The sequence below is a fragment of the Etheostoma spectabile genome, chromosome 18 (assembly GCF_008692095.1).
Source record: "Etheostoma spectabile isolate EspeVRDwgs_2016 chromosome 18, UIUC_Espe_1.0, whole genome shotgun sequence".
In the NCBI taxonomy this organism is placed as follows: Eukaryota; Metazoa; Chordata; class Actinopteri; order Perciformes; family Percidae; genus Etheostoma; species Etheostoma spectabile.
This window is the reverse complement of record NC_045750.1, coordinates 2,724,857-2,743,694: the sequence shown is the minus strand read 5'-3', so window position 1 is coordinate 2,743,694 and position 18,838 is coordinate 2,724,857. Positions and strand designations below refer to the sequence as shown.

At 40.5% G+C, this 18,838-nt stretch overlaps 2 protein-coding genes and 1 long non-coding RNA gene across 5 annotated transcripts; all 3 read right to left on the bottom strand.

Annotated features, from left to right (window-relative positions):
- Nucleotides 1–724: 724 nt before the first annotated feature.
- pnrc1 (proline-rich nuclear receptor coactivator 1) lies at nt 725–5,189 on the bottom strand. 2 transcript variants are annotated; one of them, XM_032542788.1, is made up of 3 exons: nt 4,498–5,178; nt 4,119–4,121; nt 725–1,722 (listed from the first exon to the last, which is right to left on the bottom strand). In XM_032542788.1, the coding sequence occupies exons 1-3, from the start codon at nt 4,825–4,827 to the stop codon at nt 1,249–1,251; spliced, it is 807 nt and encodes a 268-aa protein (XP_032398679.1). In that variant the 5' UTR covers nt 4,828–5,178; the 3' UTR covers nt 725–1,248. The 2 variants fall into 2 exon arrangements, with proteins under 2 accessions (XP_032398679.1, XP_032398680.1); XM_032542789.1 differs by lacking the exon at nt 4,119–4,121 and having other exon boundaries at nt 4,498–5,189.
- Nucleotides 5,190–6,259: 1,070 nt separating this feature from the next.
- On the bottom strand, nt 6,260–18,780 carry crip2l (cysteine-rich protein 2-like). 2 transcript variants are annotated; one of them, XM_032542803.1, is made up of 9 exons: nt 18,722–18,780; nt 11,652–11,746; nt 9,669–9,726; nt 9,100–9,228; nt 8,632–8,700; nt 8,290–8,384; nt 8,111–8,168; nt 6,749–6,835; nt 6,260–6,716 (listed from the first exon to the last, which is right to left on the bottom strand). In XM_032542803.1, the coding sequence occupies exons 1-8, from the start codon at nt 18,762–18,764 to the stop codon at nt 6,768–6,770; spliced, it is 615 nt and encodes a 204-aa protein (XP_032398694.1). In that variant the 5' UTR covers nt 18,765–18,780; the 3' UTR covers nt 6,260–6,716; nt 6,749–6,767. The 2 variants fall into 2 exon arrangements, with proteins under 2 accessions (XP_032398694.1, XP_032398693.1); XM_032542802.1 differs by having other exon boundaries at nt 6,260–6,835.
- LOC116706153 (uncharacterized) lies at nt 12,937–17,416 on the bottom strand. The gene is made up of 3 exons (XR_004336156.1): nt 17,293–17,416; nt 16,081–16,090; nt 12,937–12,947 (listed from the first exon to the last, which is right to left on the bottom strand). It is a non-coding gene; the product is annotated as an uncharacterized LOC116706153 (long non-coding RNA).
- Nucleotides 18,781–18,838: the final 58 nt, after the last annotated feature.

The window sequence follows — 18,838 nt, the reverse complement described above, 5'->3', positions numbered from 1 at the left end:
AATCATGACAACTTCTGACAAAAAGCGGAGTCGGAGATCTTGTGGTATTGACTAATTATGATCAAAGAGAAAGCTGGAGGGGACAGAAGATTGTCTTTCTTAACGCCTCACATTCCTCAACCATGACTGGGCACGGTTGTTTAATGTACGTCAATGTTCAGTTTTACCCGTACACACGACATGAAACACCCAAGCCCACGTTTTAAGATTCACCCACTCTGGATATTTGAAAAATCAGTTCTTCCGGGTGTGAAATCCACCGGCTCAGTGTGGACAGATGGGGGAAAAGATATTTCAAATTCAGACGGCTTAATGTGAACGTACTCTCAGTCAGTGCAATAAAGATTTAAAAAAAAAAGAAGAAGCACGTGGTCTTGATGCTGGATACTGGCTTTTCTCTGCAGCAGCTGGTTGTGAGACTGTTCACATTGTCTTCTCTTCTGCTCGGCTGCCCCACAGTCCCTGATTCCACTCTTGGCGCTCCACCGACTGAGCCGTATGAAAGGGGCCCATCCTGGATTCGGGGGGTCCTCTCCTGTGCTCGACGAAGGCTGATGAAATCATCAAGGTGGCTGCTCCGGCTTTGGAACAATCCCGAGGTTTCCCCTTCCCCATTTTCAGTGCAAGTCAGTTAGAAAAGTCTCTCGTGTTTCCACTGAGCCAAACACTGAAGAAGCTGTAACACAGCGCCTCAGTTTGCAGGGGATAGTTTTTTCTTTCTTTCTATTTTTTTTTTTTTTTGGAAAAACCTCAGTAACAAAACTAGAATCTCAGTTAAAAATAACAAGGAGAAATATACACACATATATGTTTACAATATATTATGTACATTTGCACAAGCGCTAGAAAAAAAACACCACCCAACTGCCTTTTCATTAGCTAAAGCTAAAGGACTTTAGCAATAGCTGAAGTTAAAGAAAGTGCCGCCATCACTTTGCACAAAGTAACCATGAGGAGCTGATCGGGTTGCTGCTGGAGACGACTCTGACTTCCTAAAACACAAAGTCAAATCACCTAAATTATTTTTCTCTTTTACGCTGCCGACAATGAAGGCAGAAAACAGCATGTTGGTCAGATCTCCAGCAACAGGCAGCATGTTGAATTATGAGAAATTGTACTACAGTTAATAAAAACTCCCTACATTGTATTTCAGCGTGTTGAAGGCCAAACTCAATTTGCATGGATGCCTATTTTCCAATTGTTGGCATTCAGCGTGGATCCGATAGCATTATATCTGATAGACAGTGGTCATGATTTAACCTGGACCTTCAGCAGCGACTTGAGGTGAACAGTCATCTGCTCTCGGCTTCGGCTGCTCCGGTGAGGCTCCTCCTCTCCGACCCAGTGACTGGGCGGTTTGGGCAAGACGCTCGGCGACGGCGGCTCGCTGAACTTGGCTCCGGCGTAAACCTTCTCTCCATCTTTGAGGTTTTCAGGCGCAGCTTCAGCGGGCGGCGTGTCGGCGGTGGTCCCAGCGTCCGAGGCGTGGAGGGGTGGTTTCTGCTCTCGGGGCGGAGGCTGGTGGCGAGGGTGGGGCTTGCTCGGGCTGCCGGTCTCTTTCCTCTTGGTGGAGCGGGGGGCTCCGGGGGTCTGGCCCTGCTTGGGCTTGTGGCTTCGCGTGACCGCGTGCTGGGGGAGTCGGTCGTGTCGGGGCTGGCTGCGGGCGGGTTGGCCACCTGGCTGCGGGGCACCTGGCTCCGACCTGCCGCCTTTGGATTTCAGCTAACAAACAGAAACAAACTCTTATTAATCAAGTTATCTAAAAAAACTAAAAAAACTATTCGATCACTGGACAAAACAACACTTTTTTAACACTCATCCTACCGACAAACCAGAGGGATTTCTGTCTCTCATATCTCACCGGTGCTTCATTCTAGCATTCCAGTTTTTTTTACGACTTCGTCAATTTGTTCCTTATTCCACCTTTATGTCTCCATGAGAGATCGTTGAGGGACCACCCTTATTTTCAACGTCATTGACTCAATTCGTGCAATTTTTCCCAGTTTTAATTATTGCATTGGGGTGCTAGGGGACCTCATTCAAGAGCACCCGGTTGCAGCCTATGCTGTAGTAGGGCTACATGCCATGAGGACTATATGAGGTTAGGGCTGCACGTTGTGTAGAAAATATCTAATTGCGGTTATTTTGACTGATTGTGATATGATTCACGATATTGGGGGAAATTATTGTTTTTGTATCATGATTGTCATTTTCATTGAAAATTATTAACATTGAAAAAACTAAAAAAGATTATATAGTGTGATTTTTGCGAGGATCTGTACCAAACAAAGACTTTCTTCTGTAGTCTGTAGGACAGGAGTTGTAGGTCGGGACGTCTCCGCAGCGCCACGATACTTCAGTCAGAATGGTTTGAAACCTCTTTTGCCATTAAAAATGATTGCGACCCCTGAGATTTGGATATTTCACTAGTCCATATTGCGATTTCGATGCAATTGTGATTAATTATGCAGCCCTATATGAGATATGCAAAAATGTTGAGTATGACATTATTTGCGATAAAAAAAGCAGATTTTACAGCGTACAGTTCTGCTACCTACAGGATTCTGCTAAAATACAACAAACTGCTTGTTGAATTTAAAACAAATGATTTAAAAGATTATTTTATTGAACAAATTGAACAGTGAATTAAATATAAAAGTGCTGCTTAAAAAAAGAATGACAGTTTTCTACTGAAACAATATCTGAGTGAGCAATGACAATAAAACAAATACCAATACACTGTGCAGGCTATGCTGTAATCGATAAAGTTTAATAGTTTAAATAGATAATACATTGATAAAATTGAACCCTGCCCTGTTTACAGGAGCTTCCTCTGGCACGCCTGCCAGCAGGTTGCATGCTGGGCCTTTTCTCTCTGTCAAGCTGCCAGTAGAAAGACGGGAGTGTCTAGTTTCGATTCATCACAACCAGGATTAGTAACTGCGTCACTGCAAACTGCCTCAGGCACCTCATCACGATTAAATCTACTTTATCTTAGGAATGCATGATTTATTAAAAATTATTTGATAGACTTTATTCTCTTTTTATGAGGCTTTATAAGCACATACAGTGGCCTGAGAAACTTTACACACCCAGGCTACAGTTCGTTGAAAAGAGGCATGAAAAAAAATATCTTTTGGAAATTGATCTTAACGCCCTAATTAAAAAATTTAGGAAAATCCAATCTTTTAAGTACACCAATTTTCTTTGTGAATAAATAATATATTGTAAATAAATAAATGTTCTTCCTTAAAATACAGAGGGCATAAGTATACACCCCCTATGTTAAAATACAGAGGCATAAGTATACACCCCCTATGTTAAAATACAGGGGCATAAGTATATACCCCCTATGTTAAAATACAGGGGCATAAGTATACACCCCCTATGTTAAAATACAGGGGCATAAGTATACACCCCCCTATGTTAAAATACAGGGGCATAAGTATACACCCCCTATGTTAAAATACAGGGGCATAAGTATACACCCCCCTATGTTAAAATACAGGGGGCATAAGTATACACCCCCCTATGTTAAAATACAGGGGCATAAGTATACACCCCCCTATGTTAAAATACAGGGGGCATAAGTATACACCCCCTATGTTAAAATACAGGGGCATAAGTATACACCCCCTATGTTAAAATACAGGGGGCATAAGTATACACCCCCCTATGTTAAAATACAGGGGCATAAGTATACACCACCCTATGTTAAAATACAGGGGCATAAGTATACAACCCCCTATGTTAAAATACAGGGGCATAAGTATACACCCCCCTATGTTAAAATACAGGGGGCATAAGTATACACCCCCCTATGTTAAAATACAGGGGGCATAAGTATACACCCCCCTATGTTAAAATACAGGGGCATAAGTATACACCCCCCTATGTTAAAATACAGGGGGCATAAGTATACACCCCCCTATGTTAAAATACAGGGGGCATAAGTATACACCCCCCTATGTTAAAATACAGGGGCATAAGTATACAACCCCCTATGTTAAATTCCCATAGAAGCAGGCACATTTTTATTTTTAAAGGCCAGTTATTACATGGATCAGGATACTATGCATCCTGATAAAGTTCCCATGGCCTTTGGAATAACATCATACCAGCTATTAGTCTAACTGAAATAACAACACACGCCAATGTTTGCTGATAGGGATGTAAATATGACAACGAACTTATTTTTATTACAAGTACACAATTTGGGGGTATGTAATTGAGGAAAACTAGATTCATAAATAGATTAAACAGCCTCTTCCTTAAAGTTACCACATGCTCTTGCACAATTTATGGCATATAAATGGCTATTTTACTCTATCTCAATTGTGGGCCTTTTATCATTTATTTATGTAACTTTATATAATTAGTTTTTATTTCTGTTCTATCTATTGTACTGCTGCAACAACCGAATTTCAACGCTGGGGGTTTAAAGGTGTATCTGGTCTCATTTTAGGACTATCTCTCTGTTAACAGGCGCTGAGTTACCTCTGTCCCGGGTCCGTGGTTGTGGTTGAGATGATGGAGGGTCAGCACGGCCTGTGTACCGGGAGGCGGATCGGTACCGGGCTGTGCTGCGGCTCTGTTAGCAGGTAACGTGTTGTTGTTGTTGTGGTCTGACAGCCGGATGTTGGGACTGTTTCTCGGAGGTTTCTGGTGATGCGGCGGCGCTGTCGACCGCAGCTTCCTCCCTCCTTTCTTCCGCAGCGCCTGTCTCGTCTTGCTCACCCCATCGCTGCTAATCAACGATCTCGGGTTGTTGTTTTCGACATTACCGATGTTTGTATCGTCACCGTGAGCCGGAGATCCGTCCAACATTGTGTCGAACTGGCGACAACATAAACAGGCTGTGAAATTCCTCCGCGGCTAAGTTAGCTAGTTTAGCTAACTACGTCACAAGCTAACGGTTAGCTAACGTTAAGCTACTTCTTCGAGGGCGGATGATACACTTTCTTATCCGCTGACGCAGAAAGAATTACTAAACGAATAAAACGTTATATTTCCCCTGAAATTTCTGAAAGTCAACTTGTGGTATTTGAATATTATCTGCTCCTAAAACACCCTTTGGATGTTTCTTAATTCCGAGACGGTGTCGGTGCTAGTGAGCGTGTTGTTAAAGCAGAAATAGGGAAGCGTTAGCTCAAAATGTTAAGCTTGCCAGAGTAAAACATATGACTTCCGGTGATGTATTTCACAATAAGACGGTTATCTGTTGAGCTCTATCGACGTCAGCGCAATATTTTCACTTTCTGTACAATTATTTTGTAGGAAACTGTCAACTTCCGATAGTAGCTAGTGTAGCTTGACAACTCTTTACTTTTAAGGGGCCGCCTTTATGCCTTACTCTGCCTCTGATTGGCTTACCCTGACATTCTCAACCGGGGTAATAGCCTATCAGAAGGAGAGTAGGGCGGGTCATGGGTTACCACAGTTCATCTTGTCAGTGAGGTCTGGTTGAACTTTTCTAAGGCGGGGAAAGTGTAAGAGATGACGAAAATTAAATAAATTAAAGATAATATCTGTATAACTGGAAAACTGGACTGTGTCTCCAAATGAGTCCCTACTGTGCACTACTGTACTCTGCTTTAGATTAAGAGTTTGGACAGGGAGTAATAAGATGAAAAATTAAAACATCAGCCTATATCCTGCTCCAAAACTGAGTTTAAGGTTCTCCTATTTGTCTATAACACCTGCAAAAGACTATACTGTATGTAAACATATTATCTGCTTAAATGAATTCAGAACCTGCTAAAGCTAATTTGAGTTTTATGCTCCTGCTAACAGAAACAATGAGAATATGCCTGACGTGTTTCATATGTTTTAACATTTATTTATTGTAACACTTTGTAAGTGAACATGGTTTGAGTAGTTTTCCTTAATGTATCTAAGGATTTTTAACTCATGAAGCAAGCCAAAATATTAAACATTTGTTGGTTGCAGAGTATTCTTTTAAGGATTTGTTCTTTTTTTTTCTTTTTAAATTGTAAATGAAAGTAGTTTTGGATTGTCGGTCGGACAAAACAGTTGAAAAAAAAGTTGGCTCTAATAAAATGGCAATTTTGATAAATTTCTAAATGGTTAATTGTTTAATAACGATGGACAGAACAAATATGAATAAATAATGAAAATACTCTTTAGTTGCAGCTGTACAGATTTTTTCCTTGTGTATGAAATGCTCTATATAACTAAGCTTAGCACTGCTAAATTTGCATTATTTGCTTATAACTAAATGAATAAATATCCAGAGACATTTGGTACCACACAGTTTTACTGTAGAAAATGTGATGCACAGTTGAACACTTTTTGACCCCAAACTTCATAACATTCAGTAAAATTCACGTCGTCTACATCTCATCCCAATATTTTAGAAGCAGGACGATCCTGTTCACCAAACACTGACAATAAATTGGTGGGCTCGTACGTTTCATACAGTACATTTCATAAGTGCACAATAGTCTGAAAAACAACTAATCATCATTAAATCTACTACATAATAATTATTTGGCAAAGAGAACCAAGAAACCGAAAGGCAAATCCTAAAACTCACATGGGAGGACAAGTTAAAGGTTAGTATTGGTACAAAAAATAGATATATAAACAATATACAAATACAACAGAAACATCTAAATATCCATCCCTGTGATCGCAGTACATATCATCCGTCACCTGTGTGACTGTAGAAGGCAAACCCTGGAGGGTCCTGGGGGGTCCTGGATGGTCCTGGATGGCCCTGGAGGGTCCTGGGGGGGCGTCGAGGCTCAGGGCTGGGCCTCGGCTTCAGCAGGTTCGTCGTAGATGTAGCTGCCGACACCGCCGGTGTTCACACCTGATGGAGGCACAACGCAGTCACTACCTTTAAAGGGCCAGGACACCCAAACAACATTTGGTTTTTGGTAGCAAACATTTTAGGAGAGTTATTGCTGTTGATCAGTAAAAACTAAGAAGTTACTGCTGCTGTGCTACAAGCGCAAAACAAACAGTCACATAGGAATTCATGTGCACGCTCTTTGAGTCAAGTGCACAAAGTTAAGGGCAATGAAAAGCACACAATTAAATAGAAAAAAGATAATACAAGGTAAATAAAATAAAATAAAATTTGGTTATTTAATAAACAGATATGGCAATATATATTTTAAAAAAGAAATCCAGAAACGTGTTACAAAACAAACAGATTTCCCTAATAATAGTTATTTGTAGTTATGTATGAGTTTTCACTAAAACAATATGATGATAATTTGTTTTATTGTTGTTGTAGAGCGTCCTCTGGTGGACAGACTATGCAACGCCATCACTAACAGGGACGTTGTAGAGCGTCCTCTGGTGGACAGACAATGCAACGCCCTCACTAACAGGGACGTTGTAGAGCGTCCTCTGGTGGACAGACTATGCAACACCACCACTAACAGGGACGTTGTAGAGCGTCCTCTGGTGGACAGACTATGCAACGCCATCACTAACAGGGACGTTGTAGAGCGTCCTCTGGTGGACAGACAATGCAACGCCATCACCAACAGGGACGTTGTAGAGCGTCCTCTGGTGGACAGACTATGCAACGCCACCACTAACAGGGACGTTGTAGAGCGTCCTCTGGTGGACAGACTATGCAACGGCAACACTCATAAAATGGCTGACCGTTAAAATGTTTTTAATAAACCGTTTTAAATTTTAAATGCAAAGCCGTAGCGTTCCCGTGGACAGAGATCAGTCATTTTGATCCCAGTGAATTGTTCAGTGTTTGATTTGGTTTTGCCGTCCGTCCGTCTGACTGACTGAGGCGGGGATTATTGATCCGTGTTTTATGTGTCGTGATACTGTCCGCTCTGCTTTGTGTAGCTTAGGTTTCCTGCTACACGTATTGCATAATTAACAATAACAAAAAAATGAGCATAATAGATTTGATTTCAGACTGTGTGAAAGTTATAGATCTAAATGAAAAAGGCCACAGGAACATTGATTTATTTTGCTGAGTCGACCAATACAACTGCTACTGGTGAATATGTGTAGATGCCAAATGGCCGTCTGCAGACTGTTACTCAGGGAGATGGTGGGTGGTGGATGGTTGTTTTAAGCACCCCCCCCCCCCCTGTTTTTGACTTCATACCTTTGGGCCCAAACAGCACAGCGTAGCACGGTTTGTGGCAGTATGGCTGTCCATCATGCTGTAAAAGATGGGAAACAAAAATCCCTCTTAATTCCTCCTCGTGGGTATGTGATTAAAAAAAAGGAAATATGAAATAAGAAATATAGGGAACGATCCAGCGTGATGAGTGTGTCTCTCACCTCGGCGTGGCTGCCGGCAGCCAGAGTCTTACTGCACCTCTCACAGCGCAGACAGGGCCGGTGCCAGTTCTTTCCCAGAGATGACACCTTCTCCGCTGCACACACACACACACACACACCACACACACACCACACACCACACACACACACACCACACACACACACACACACACACACACACACACACACACACACACACACACACACACACACACACACACGCACACACGCACATACCACCATGGAGATAGTCACCACGGAAACCAGCTGCCTTAGTCACGTTGACACATTCCTCCACTCACACATGCACACTGTGAGATATGAAGCCACCACTCTGCTTACCGAAATAAACGGTCTTGTTGCATCTGGGGCAGATGTTGGGTCCTCCGGAGAAAGAGGAGAAGCTTGCAGCTAAAAAAAGACACATTGAATTGGAATAATATTTAGTTTTTTCAACACAAACAATCTCTCTCTCTCTCTTATTATCCTTTCTCCTATTTTACTTCCATATTTTCCACTCATCTTCAGATGATCACTTTGACTGGAACATCGGCCCAATAACAGATTCTTTTTCTCAGTGTTATGTCTTTTCTTTCTCTGTGAGGTTTCACTTTTTTTTCATCTTGATTTACCCGTGTTATCCTCGAGAATCTGGCCCTCATATCTCCAGTGTTTCAATCCCCTTTGCAACATTACAACAGAAGTAGCCCAAACTAAACCTGATCCTCCAGAGAGAACACTCTTCTAGCAGATTTCTCATCCCGACATAATTTGACAGTTTTTTCTATTTTTACTCCACATATTTCTCACCCTTCACTGGTCCCCGTGCGGGGGCTTTTTTCTCCTCTGGTTTGGCATCTGTTTCCATGGAAACAGCAGCAGGGGCTTCGTTGACAGGAGCCTCGTACACGTAGGAGCCGGCTCCGCCGATGTTCACGCCTTAAACACAGACATATTTTGCATTTACAAACCTGAAAATAACCAGAGATGTTGCAAATGTTCTCTGCAAAAGGGCTGGACGATATGGAGAAAATCAAATATCATAATATTTTTTACTAAATACCTCAATATCAGTATTTGGATGAAACTGTAGGGTTGACATTTGGTTCTTTCACAAAGTATATATACACAATAAGATTTGTGATAAATAAATCAACAGTGATGTGAATATAATGACTAAGTGGGTAAAATAATAAAACTGCTAGAACAGTCTGGAAAGCTCAGAAATTACAACCTTTGACTGAAATGTAGCCTTTAAAACCAGGAACAGACAACACATGTCATATTACAATCTCCAAAATCTAAGACGATATCTAGTTGAATAATAGATTTTTATTGACATATTGCCCAGCCCCAGCTGTAAAGAGAAGGAACGGCACCTTTGGGTCCGAAGAGGGCGGCGTAGCAAGGCTTGTGGCAGTAAGGCGTCCCATCATGCTGCAAAACAAGAAGGACGACAGTAAGCCTCCAGCTGGAGTTTCTCACTGCGCTGAATCACAGCAGAAAGGTTCAGTTAAATACAGTTTTTGTATTTAGTCTGTTTGGATTCACATGATCCCAAACGATAAAGGAACCAGGACTTATTCACAGATGTTTACAAGGCGTGTCTGAATGAGTCTCAGTTATTTTTTCTGTTTACAGCAATTTGTAAAGTACGACAAAAGAGCTAAATATGAGCATCAGTTTATTCTGTGGTGTTTACCTTTTGTTATTTGTAATTATTCTGAAATCCAGGACCCTGGAAAATGACCCTCTGGGCCCCTTAGAGACTAATTTCTCGTCCAGGAAGACGTCCTCAGCTTGACTGTCCATATATGACTCGATTCCAGACAAAAAATATGCAACATGCTGGCTTCATCTGAAGTAATAATGTATGTAATTCAGACGGTGGTGTCCTTCATAGAATTGATCTGTTATGGCTTTATTCTCTCTATTTTAGCCATGTTTTTCAGCCTGACCGAAGAATCAGCTTCTTTTTGAATGAGTCGAGGCTCGTGTTTCACTCGCGTTCGATGTGTTCACAACTCGTTTTACAACTAACCCTAAACAGGCTGTACAGAAAAAACCCACTGTCACTTTCTGAGTCAGCAGCTTTCAGCAGCGGAGCTCCTCATCTGTCAGCTGAGCTGTGATTCCCACCGTTTCACTTCCTCATTTAACGCTTGTTGAAAGACCGCGAAAAGCAACGGAAGCAATCCCAGTCGTTATTAACGGCTTCAGTTCTTCAGCTCGCTGTGCTAGTAGTGTAGTTTAACACTGAACTGTAGTAACAGCTCGGGACACAAAGAGACTGAAAGTACTACGGCTCTGAAGACAGACAGACAGACAGACTCACGGCTGGTTTAAATCACGCTCGGTGTGAACACATCCTCAAACTCAGATACTTTCACTTCTGACCTTCGATCACAGAGAGCAACCTCAACAGGAAGTACTTGTGGTTTCTCTGCGGTCAGACTTGCCTTGATTCTCCTGCAGACTTCCCAGGTGGTTAGAAAGTTAATAGAGTGACTATTTGACAACAAGCAAACCCCGAACTTCTTGCCGAGGTGATGTTCTCTTTATTCAAAAGCCAAAGGAAGTGTACTTTCACATCTAGTGTATTTGAAACCGCTACAGTCTTTAACAACAAGTAGTAAAACTACTTAGATCAGAGATGATCAACAGGGGGTCCGGGACCCCTAGGAGGTCCTCAGACTCACTGCAAATTATCAATATTTTGCAATTTGCAACGTAAATGTCTTAACATGAATCCAACATATAATTAGCAAACATAAATCCCCATTGATGAAAGGCTTACTGGCCTATGGGTTAGGGAGTCTTTAAGAAAGTGAATCCTGAGGATTCACTGCGCCACACGTATGTTTAACATTAAAAGAGGATTTATAAAATCATGCTGACAATTATTATTTTAACAGCTTAGTATTCTATGCACTAAAAAAGGTATAAGGGCTTAAGGCCGCCCTACATGTTATTGTAGACCCAGTTTAATATGCAACTTTATACAATATCTGTCAGTTAGGGGGTCCTTGGTTTAAAAAACGCTGAGGCCCCTAATAAAACGTTTTTTCTAAAGTAAAATAAAAATGTATACATATTTCAATCCTCTACAACGCATTTAAACAAAAATGTGGAACATGCAACATTTAGTATATTTAAACTAGGCCTACACGATATTAAGAAAGAGCGCAACGCTACATTGCACGACTGCTCCAATAGAAATGAATGGGAATCGTTGAAATGACGCTGATAATGGACTCAGACCAGGACACTTAACCGCTCTAGATTAAATGTACTCCATCAACTCTCCAGGTTGACGACTCCTTCTGTTCACTTCCTCTTCCTTCCTGCTCACTTCCTCTTACCTCAGCGTGGCCTCCTGGATTCAACGTCTTGTTGCAGCGCTCACATTTCAGACAGAATTTGTGCCAGTCCTTCCCTAAAGATGACACCTTCTCCGCTGCAGAAGAAAAAGACAGAAATGAGGACTTGATGTAGTCGTGTTTATTAGTCGTTTCATTACATTTACTCTTTCAAAGCGTGTATAAAAATCCAGATAGCATTAATGAACCTGCAGGTACTCAGCCCAGGGAAGCCAGATGGTAATGGGGTAAAGATGGAATTAATAAATCCTGAGTATAAGTGCACCAAAAGAAGAAGAAAAACTGAAGCTCCAGTCATCCAAGCCCCATCCGGAGGGGTCAGAGGTGCAGTAACAGAAACGGTCCAGAAAACACAATCAAATCCGAGCTGAGATTCAAACATCTCAACAAAAACACCTCATAGAGAACGAGTGGGAAAAAGTGTTCACTGTTATTTTGATAGGATCTGGGTTAAATATTAAAAGGGAAGTTACATCCATCCATTGAAAGCTGTACAATGGAAGAGAGTGTGAAAGAATCCCAGAGTTCACAGCATCAGCATGGAGAGCCGGGCAATATGGAGAAAATCAAATTTAACAATATACTTGACCAAATACCTCGATATCGATACAGCAATGATATTGTAGTGTTGACTATTGATGCTTTCACCAAATATTTACACAATGAGTTTTTTGAGAGATAATCATTCGTAATGTGGATATAATGACTAAGGCAAATTAAAGACCAGTCTGGTAACTTCAGAAAATGATATCACTTTACTGTAAAGCAGCCTTTAAAACCAGGAATAGACAACTTATGCCATATTACGATATTACGCCATACAAAATCTAAGACGATATCTAGTCTCATATCACGATATCCATATACTGTCAATATATTTCCCAACTCTAACAGCATGTAGAAGACTTTCACGTTTTATTTGTGCACATCCTGCTTTAGCCTCTGTATTAAACGTCCCGTCTCTTGCAAATATAATTAATCCACATTACATAATTAAAGGAAAATATGATTTCTTTAGAGAACCTAACATGCAATGCTATTCAGATTTTATGAGGGAAAGATTTCACAGCTGATTCACAATCTGGATTCAAATCATAAGCAAACATGTCTTCTGAATCCTAGCAGAGCCGTTTGTTCCAGACTGTTCCAGTGAAAGTGATAAAAGACACTCGACAGGCTCTTGAGAGTTCATATCAACCTACAGCACATTCTTTCCACCGGGCTCAGAGGAGAGCAGAGGGACACGGAGGGATTCACTCGAGCTTTTTCTGCATGTTCCTCCATTCCTCTAACTCAGAGGGTGCTTTTCATTATGCTATTGGTCTCCTTGCTTCCTTCACTCGCATCTCTTCTTTTTATCATAGCTCCTCCCAGTGAGGATGTGAGAGAGAGACGTGAGGGAGGAGGAGGAGTCGAAGCTGCAAAATGAGAAATCCTTGGTTCCACAGCATCCGTATTGAACAACGTCAGTCCCTGCACAGCTGTATCGGTCATGTGGGGGTGTGGTATGTATACGTCACTTAATAAAAGACTTCCGCGTAGGATACGCCTGTGTTTCCTTGCTCTAAGCTAAGAGAAGATCCTTCATGATTGCGGAGGGGGAATGATTTCCAAATGAAGCCAAATGAAAGTGCTGGGAAACACTTAGGAGCAGCAAACCCCATTTCACATAGGTGAAGAAGGTTGGGGAGACCCTGATGACCTGCTCAGAAGCCTTTAATGAACACTCAATTGAGCAGACTACTAAACAGGCAGTACAGTTTAACCACAATGGGCAGTGACGTCCAAACCCTCTGAAGTTCCTTTCTTCCTGAAGGATAAGGCTATTTGCTGGAGGCGTTACCTTAAGCTGAACCTTTAGATAAACAAAGCTATTGCAGTCGCCTAAACACACAGATTCAGTGTATCTCTCTCCCTGGGAGGTATCAGATGCCAAAGCCTCGTTCATGGTAACGTGTGGCTGGCCCACTGACCTCCAAAAGGAGACAGTCCTGAGACAAAACATGCCCTTATCATACAGCTGCCTAGATTCCCTGAATCTGTAGAGAGACAAACATCATTATACATGAACAGGTTTGGTTTTTAGTAGTCTCGCATTGCCAGACCTTCCTCCACAGCGCAGCGGAGAGGGTCTGGTTAGTCCACACAGCACTCTGGGATGGGAGAGGAACGTGCTCTGGTTTATTGGCATTTCTTTAAACCAATCACAATGGGCCTCCAAATTATGGTTAATTTTGAAAATTGTTTTCAGAAATTAAAAAGTCTTAAAAGGAATGCAACATTTATAAGCAAATGTAAATCCCCACTGCTTACAGGCCTTGGTGGTCTCTAAGAGACACCCACAGATCCATTTAGTCCCAACGATTCACTGAGTCACATGTATGCTTTAACATTAAAACATGATGTATAAAACCATGGCAACAATTATTAGGCTATTTTATATGGCTCAATGTTATGTGTTAATGTGGCGTTAATGTTGGGGGGGGGGGGAATCACCAGAGGCCTCACAACATCATATTATCACAATCCTTACCTCATTATACAATATTATTGCGATTTTAAACATATTTCAATAGTCTGCGATATATTGCAAGGTATTACCTTTTTCAAACTTCAAATTTTTTCAAATTAAGTCCTCAAAGAAAAACTCTGTTCATCTCACTTTAATTGTATTGGTGCAAAATGGGATTTTCAAGCAGACAATCTGACCAACACATATATATTAAAAGATCCATACTTGGCATTCTCGGTATCGATACAGAACTGCTACGGAAAATATTGTGATACTACGCTTTATCAACTCCCCCTCCTCAGTTAATGTAGGCCCAGTTTATTATGCTACTTTATTTTATTACTAGTTAAATTCCACCACAAAAAGCCCCAACACGCTGTTTATAAAGATGGACGACATGACAGCTCATCAAAAGAGAAGCCAAAACATCTGGATGGCCCCCTAGTGGCTGGCTGCGGTATAGGTCACATTTATGTTCCCATGTGTTTTCAGGTAAGTTTGGCTTTCATTAGTTATTTTACGCTATAAAACAATAAAAAAAGTATATATATATATATATATATAAAACAAATAACTATATTATTGCATGTAAAGATAAGACTTTACAAGACCATCCAGCATAAATATAAAGTTATTAAAATGAGCTTCACTGTTACCAACTTAACACATTAATGCATCATCATAATCCAATATAGTATATGATTCTGAAATGTGCCATTCTGCTCTATAACATTTGTAACTTTAGTGTGATCCTAACACTTTTGTGCTTTTAGAGAGGACAGGAGGACAGAGGGAGGTGGAGAGAGAGACAGAGAGGGTCACGGACAGCCCCAGAATATCTGAGCAGACCCACCGAGGCCCTGATACAACATGGCACTTCCTGTTTGGACTCACCGGCCAGCCTGTCACCGGGCTATGTGACAGTAAGTCACCTTGGCACACAGCGAGCACATCGCACCGATGCTGGACGACGGGTGTGTGTGTGTGTGTGTGTGTGTGTGTGTGTGTGTAGCAAGTGTAGTGTGTTGTTATCATTTTTACTCATGCTATTTGTGTTTTACTCCTTTTAGATAGATACAGTGGCTTGCATAAGTTTACACACCCGTGCTAAAGTTGATTAAAAAGAGGAAAAAAAACCTCTCTTGGAAATTGATCTTAAGGCCTTAATTCAAAAAATTTAGGAAAATCCAACCTTTTAAGGACACCAATTTTCTTTGTGAATGAATAATGCATCGTGAATAAATAAATGTTCTTCCTTATAATACAGGGGGCATAAGTATATATACCCCTATGTTAAAATACAGGGGGCATAAGTATATATACCCCTATGTTAAAATACAGGGGGCATAAGTATATATACCCCTATGTTAAATTCCCATAGAGGCAGGCAGATTTTTATTATTAAAGATCAGTTATTTCATGGATCAGGATACTATGCATCCTGATAAAGTTCCCTTGAGCTTTGGAATTAAAAAACCCACCCCCCACATCATCACATACCCTTCACTATACATAGAGTTAGGCATTTTTATTTTTAAAATTCAAAATGTGCCTGCTTCTATGGGAATTTAACATAGGGGGGTATATATACTTATGCCCCCTGTATTTTAAGGAAGAACATTTATTTATGTACAATACATTATTCATTCACAAAGAAAGTTGGTGTCCTTAAAGGTGGGATTCTCCTACAATTTTGAATTAAGGCATTAAGATCATTTTCCAAAAGATGTTTTTTTATTCCTCTTTTTAATCAACTTTAGCCAGGGTGTGTAAACTTATTCAAGCCGCTGTAGATAGATATATTTTAGAGTGCACATATGAACAAAATGTCTTCCACTGGCTCGTAAACACCATTTTCACTAAAAACAAAGTTTAAAAATAGATAAATACAAACGCTACAGAGTGTTATCTTTAAATATGACAAATTGAATGGCAGCATATAAAAACAGTTATTGCACGTTAAGAAAAATAGATTCTGTTATTGTACGTTTATAAATAAATACTGTTTATACGGTGTCATAGGCCACATGAGGCCCACTGCAGCCGGTTATTTTGAGCCCTGCAGTGTTGAGCTGTGATTTATTTTGGATATTTTTCCTTTTCTTTCCTTTCCAGAGCTGATTTTCTTCTTCTGTGTTTGTTTTTCTTGTTATTTTGTTCTTTCTTTTCTCCCTTTTTAAATCAATATGCTATACCAATGACATGTTTGTTGTTGTATAAATGAAATGCTGGGTATATGCACATTTTATTAAAAAAAATATAAGCTGCACACATAAAAAAAGACTTGACAGACACTGGACACTTTGAAGCTCAAAAATCCCAAAATGTGTGAGCTTGAAATGTGTAAAATGACCCTCCACCACAGTAAACTCCCTGTGCAGCTACAGAACAACAACCCCCGCTGCCAGAGGAGACATATTTCTCCTAATTTGAAGAGGAAAAAGAAGAACGGCGTGTCTGGTTAGAGCTGCAGGGCGGGGCTCTGCCTGCTGCTCTCCAGAGAAATGAAAATGAAAGAACAAAAAGGAAATTGATCCATGTGACGCAGTCAATCAATTATTTACAATATCATGCGGTGTGGCTTCAAAATGAAAAGATGAAAACTGACATGTGGCCTCTTAAGTCTCTCATGAGCCAGATGATGTCACACTTTTATTCCTCATGTAAAACGGGAGATTGATACTGCTAACGGTCTGGGGGAAGAGGTCATTTAAAAGAAGAGTTAAATGTAAAGATGGGGCTTCTTCATAAGCTGTCAGATGACACAGTTTAGGCGGATGAGCACCAACAGGACTGTTTATGGCTTCCTGGTTATCTCATCCAAAGATAAACGGACCAATTATAGCTCAGTCTGGGCTGCGTCACCACGGAGCGGTTAGTAGTTTGAGTCTGAGACTCGACATCGGAGGCATTGACATCTTTGAGAAAAACTTGCATTTCACATCTAAACTGGCAGTAAAAAAAAAACAAGGCCAATTGAGGCAGAGCAGCCCAGAGTTATTGCAGCAGCAGGGGGATTGGATTAGGGTGTCAGTTGTTTGTTTTAATATTCAGGCTCCTACGGTCTGTGGTCCTCTGCTGGGAGTTTATAATTAGGTTTTGTTGCGGTACTATTAGCGTTGGGCATCGTTTGGATTTTAACTATTCTGATTCTTTGAAGGGTGGAAGTTGAAACGGGTCACGTGCCCATTTTCACAAATAAGAGCAACGTTTAACTTTGACTCTGTGGTGGGTTGCAGTTATAGGACTGTCAGTGTAAAAAAATCAATACAGCATAGTATTGGGATATTTTTAGTGGCAATACTGTATTGGCGCAAAGTATCTGTCTTTTATTATATATTATATACTGTATATTATATATAATATAAAGGGCTATTGTATATTATTTGTTTTGCTGTTGTACAGTATTTGTTTTGCTGATCTTAATTTATGAATTCCCTGTGCGGCGTCCCTGAGTGCCAAGAAAGGCGTCTTTAAATAAAATGTATTATTATTATTATTATTATTTATTATTATTATTATTATTATAATATATGTGTTGGTCAGTTTGTCTGCTTGACAATCCCATGTTGCAGCTCACAGGCGCCGGGGGGAGCGAGACGACCCCCACTCCACCCGAAAAAGATTATATAACCATTTCAATGACCCCGAAGCTGTTGAGTTAAGGTAAATTAAGCTAAAAAAACTGCATAGTTCCCCTTTAATACATCTGTGGATTTCCTCTAAAGTACATTGTTAAAACTCAGACGTCTGTACTGAGACTACTGAGTAAGCTAATCTAACAGCCTGCGGGTGGAGTGGAACTTAGTCACCTAAAATGTTGTAAAACGTAGTTTTAAGGCAAAAATAGTGTGGAGTCATTTTGCTATATTTCAGCTCTGATAGTAGTATTACAGGAATGTTTGATAAATATCATGATAGTGGTTCACTGTAATTTATCTCACCTTATCTACATGATATTAACTTTAATAAGTATGTTTGCAAAGTTAGATCTGAAATACTTGAAAACATTAGAAATCAATAATAACTTTTCACTAGGTGATTTTGAATAATTGAACCCTGCCTATGTTAGGCTACCAATAATGTTAATGGTACATGCTATTACCATTATATAAATTACAATAATGTTAATTAATGTCACGACCGTATTACAAAGCCAACAATTGTGCACATCTTTCCTTAAAAACATGTTTTGCAGTACATATAAGATGTCATGAATTAAGGATACTTATTGTACAATAGCCTACATCTGGATTCTTCTTTAATATGTGATTAAATTAGGCTATATTTATAACATAATTTAATTATAAAATGACTTACAAAATGGAAACCCTTGTTTTGTCTTAGTCAACACGTCCCCTCAGATATAGAGCTATGCATGGCTTAAATATGTCTCTATCTAGATATTTCTTTTATAGCTGGAAACACAACGAGGATGCTAAGTAGCCTCCCGGTAGCTAACCCCCCCCCACACCACCGAGCAGCCAAACCCACGCCCGGGATAATCACCTCGACGTCGGGCGGTTAAAACAACACTTACCGAAATACACCGTCTTGTCGCATTTTGGACATTTTGACGCCATGTTCCGTGTCCCGGTGCTGTGTCGGTCCGTCCGGCTGTGTGAAGGCGGCTCCAGCGGCTGCAGACGCACCTCGG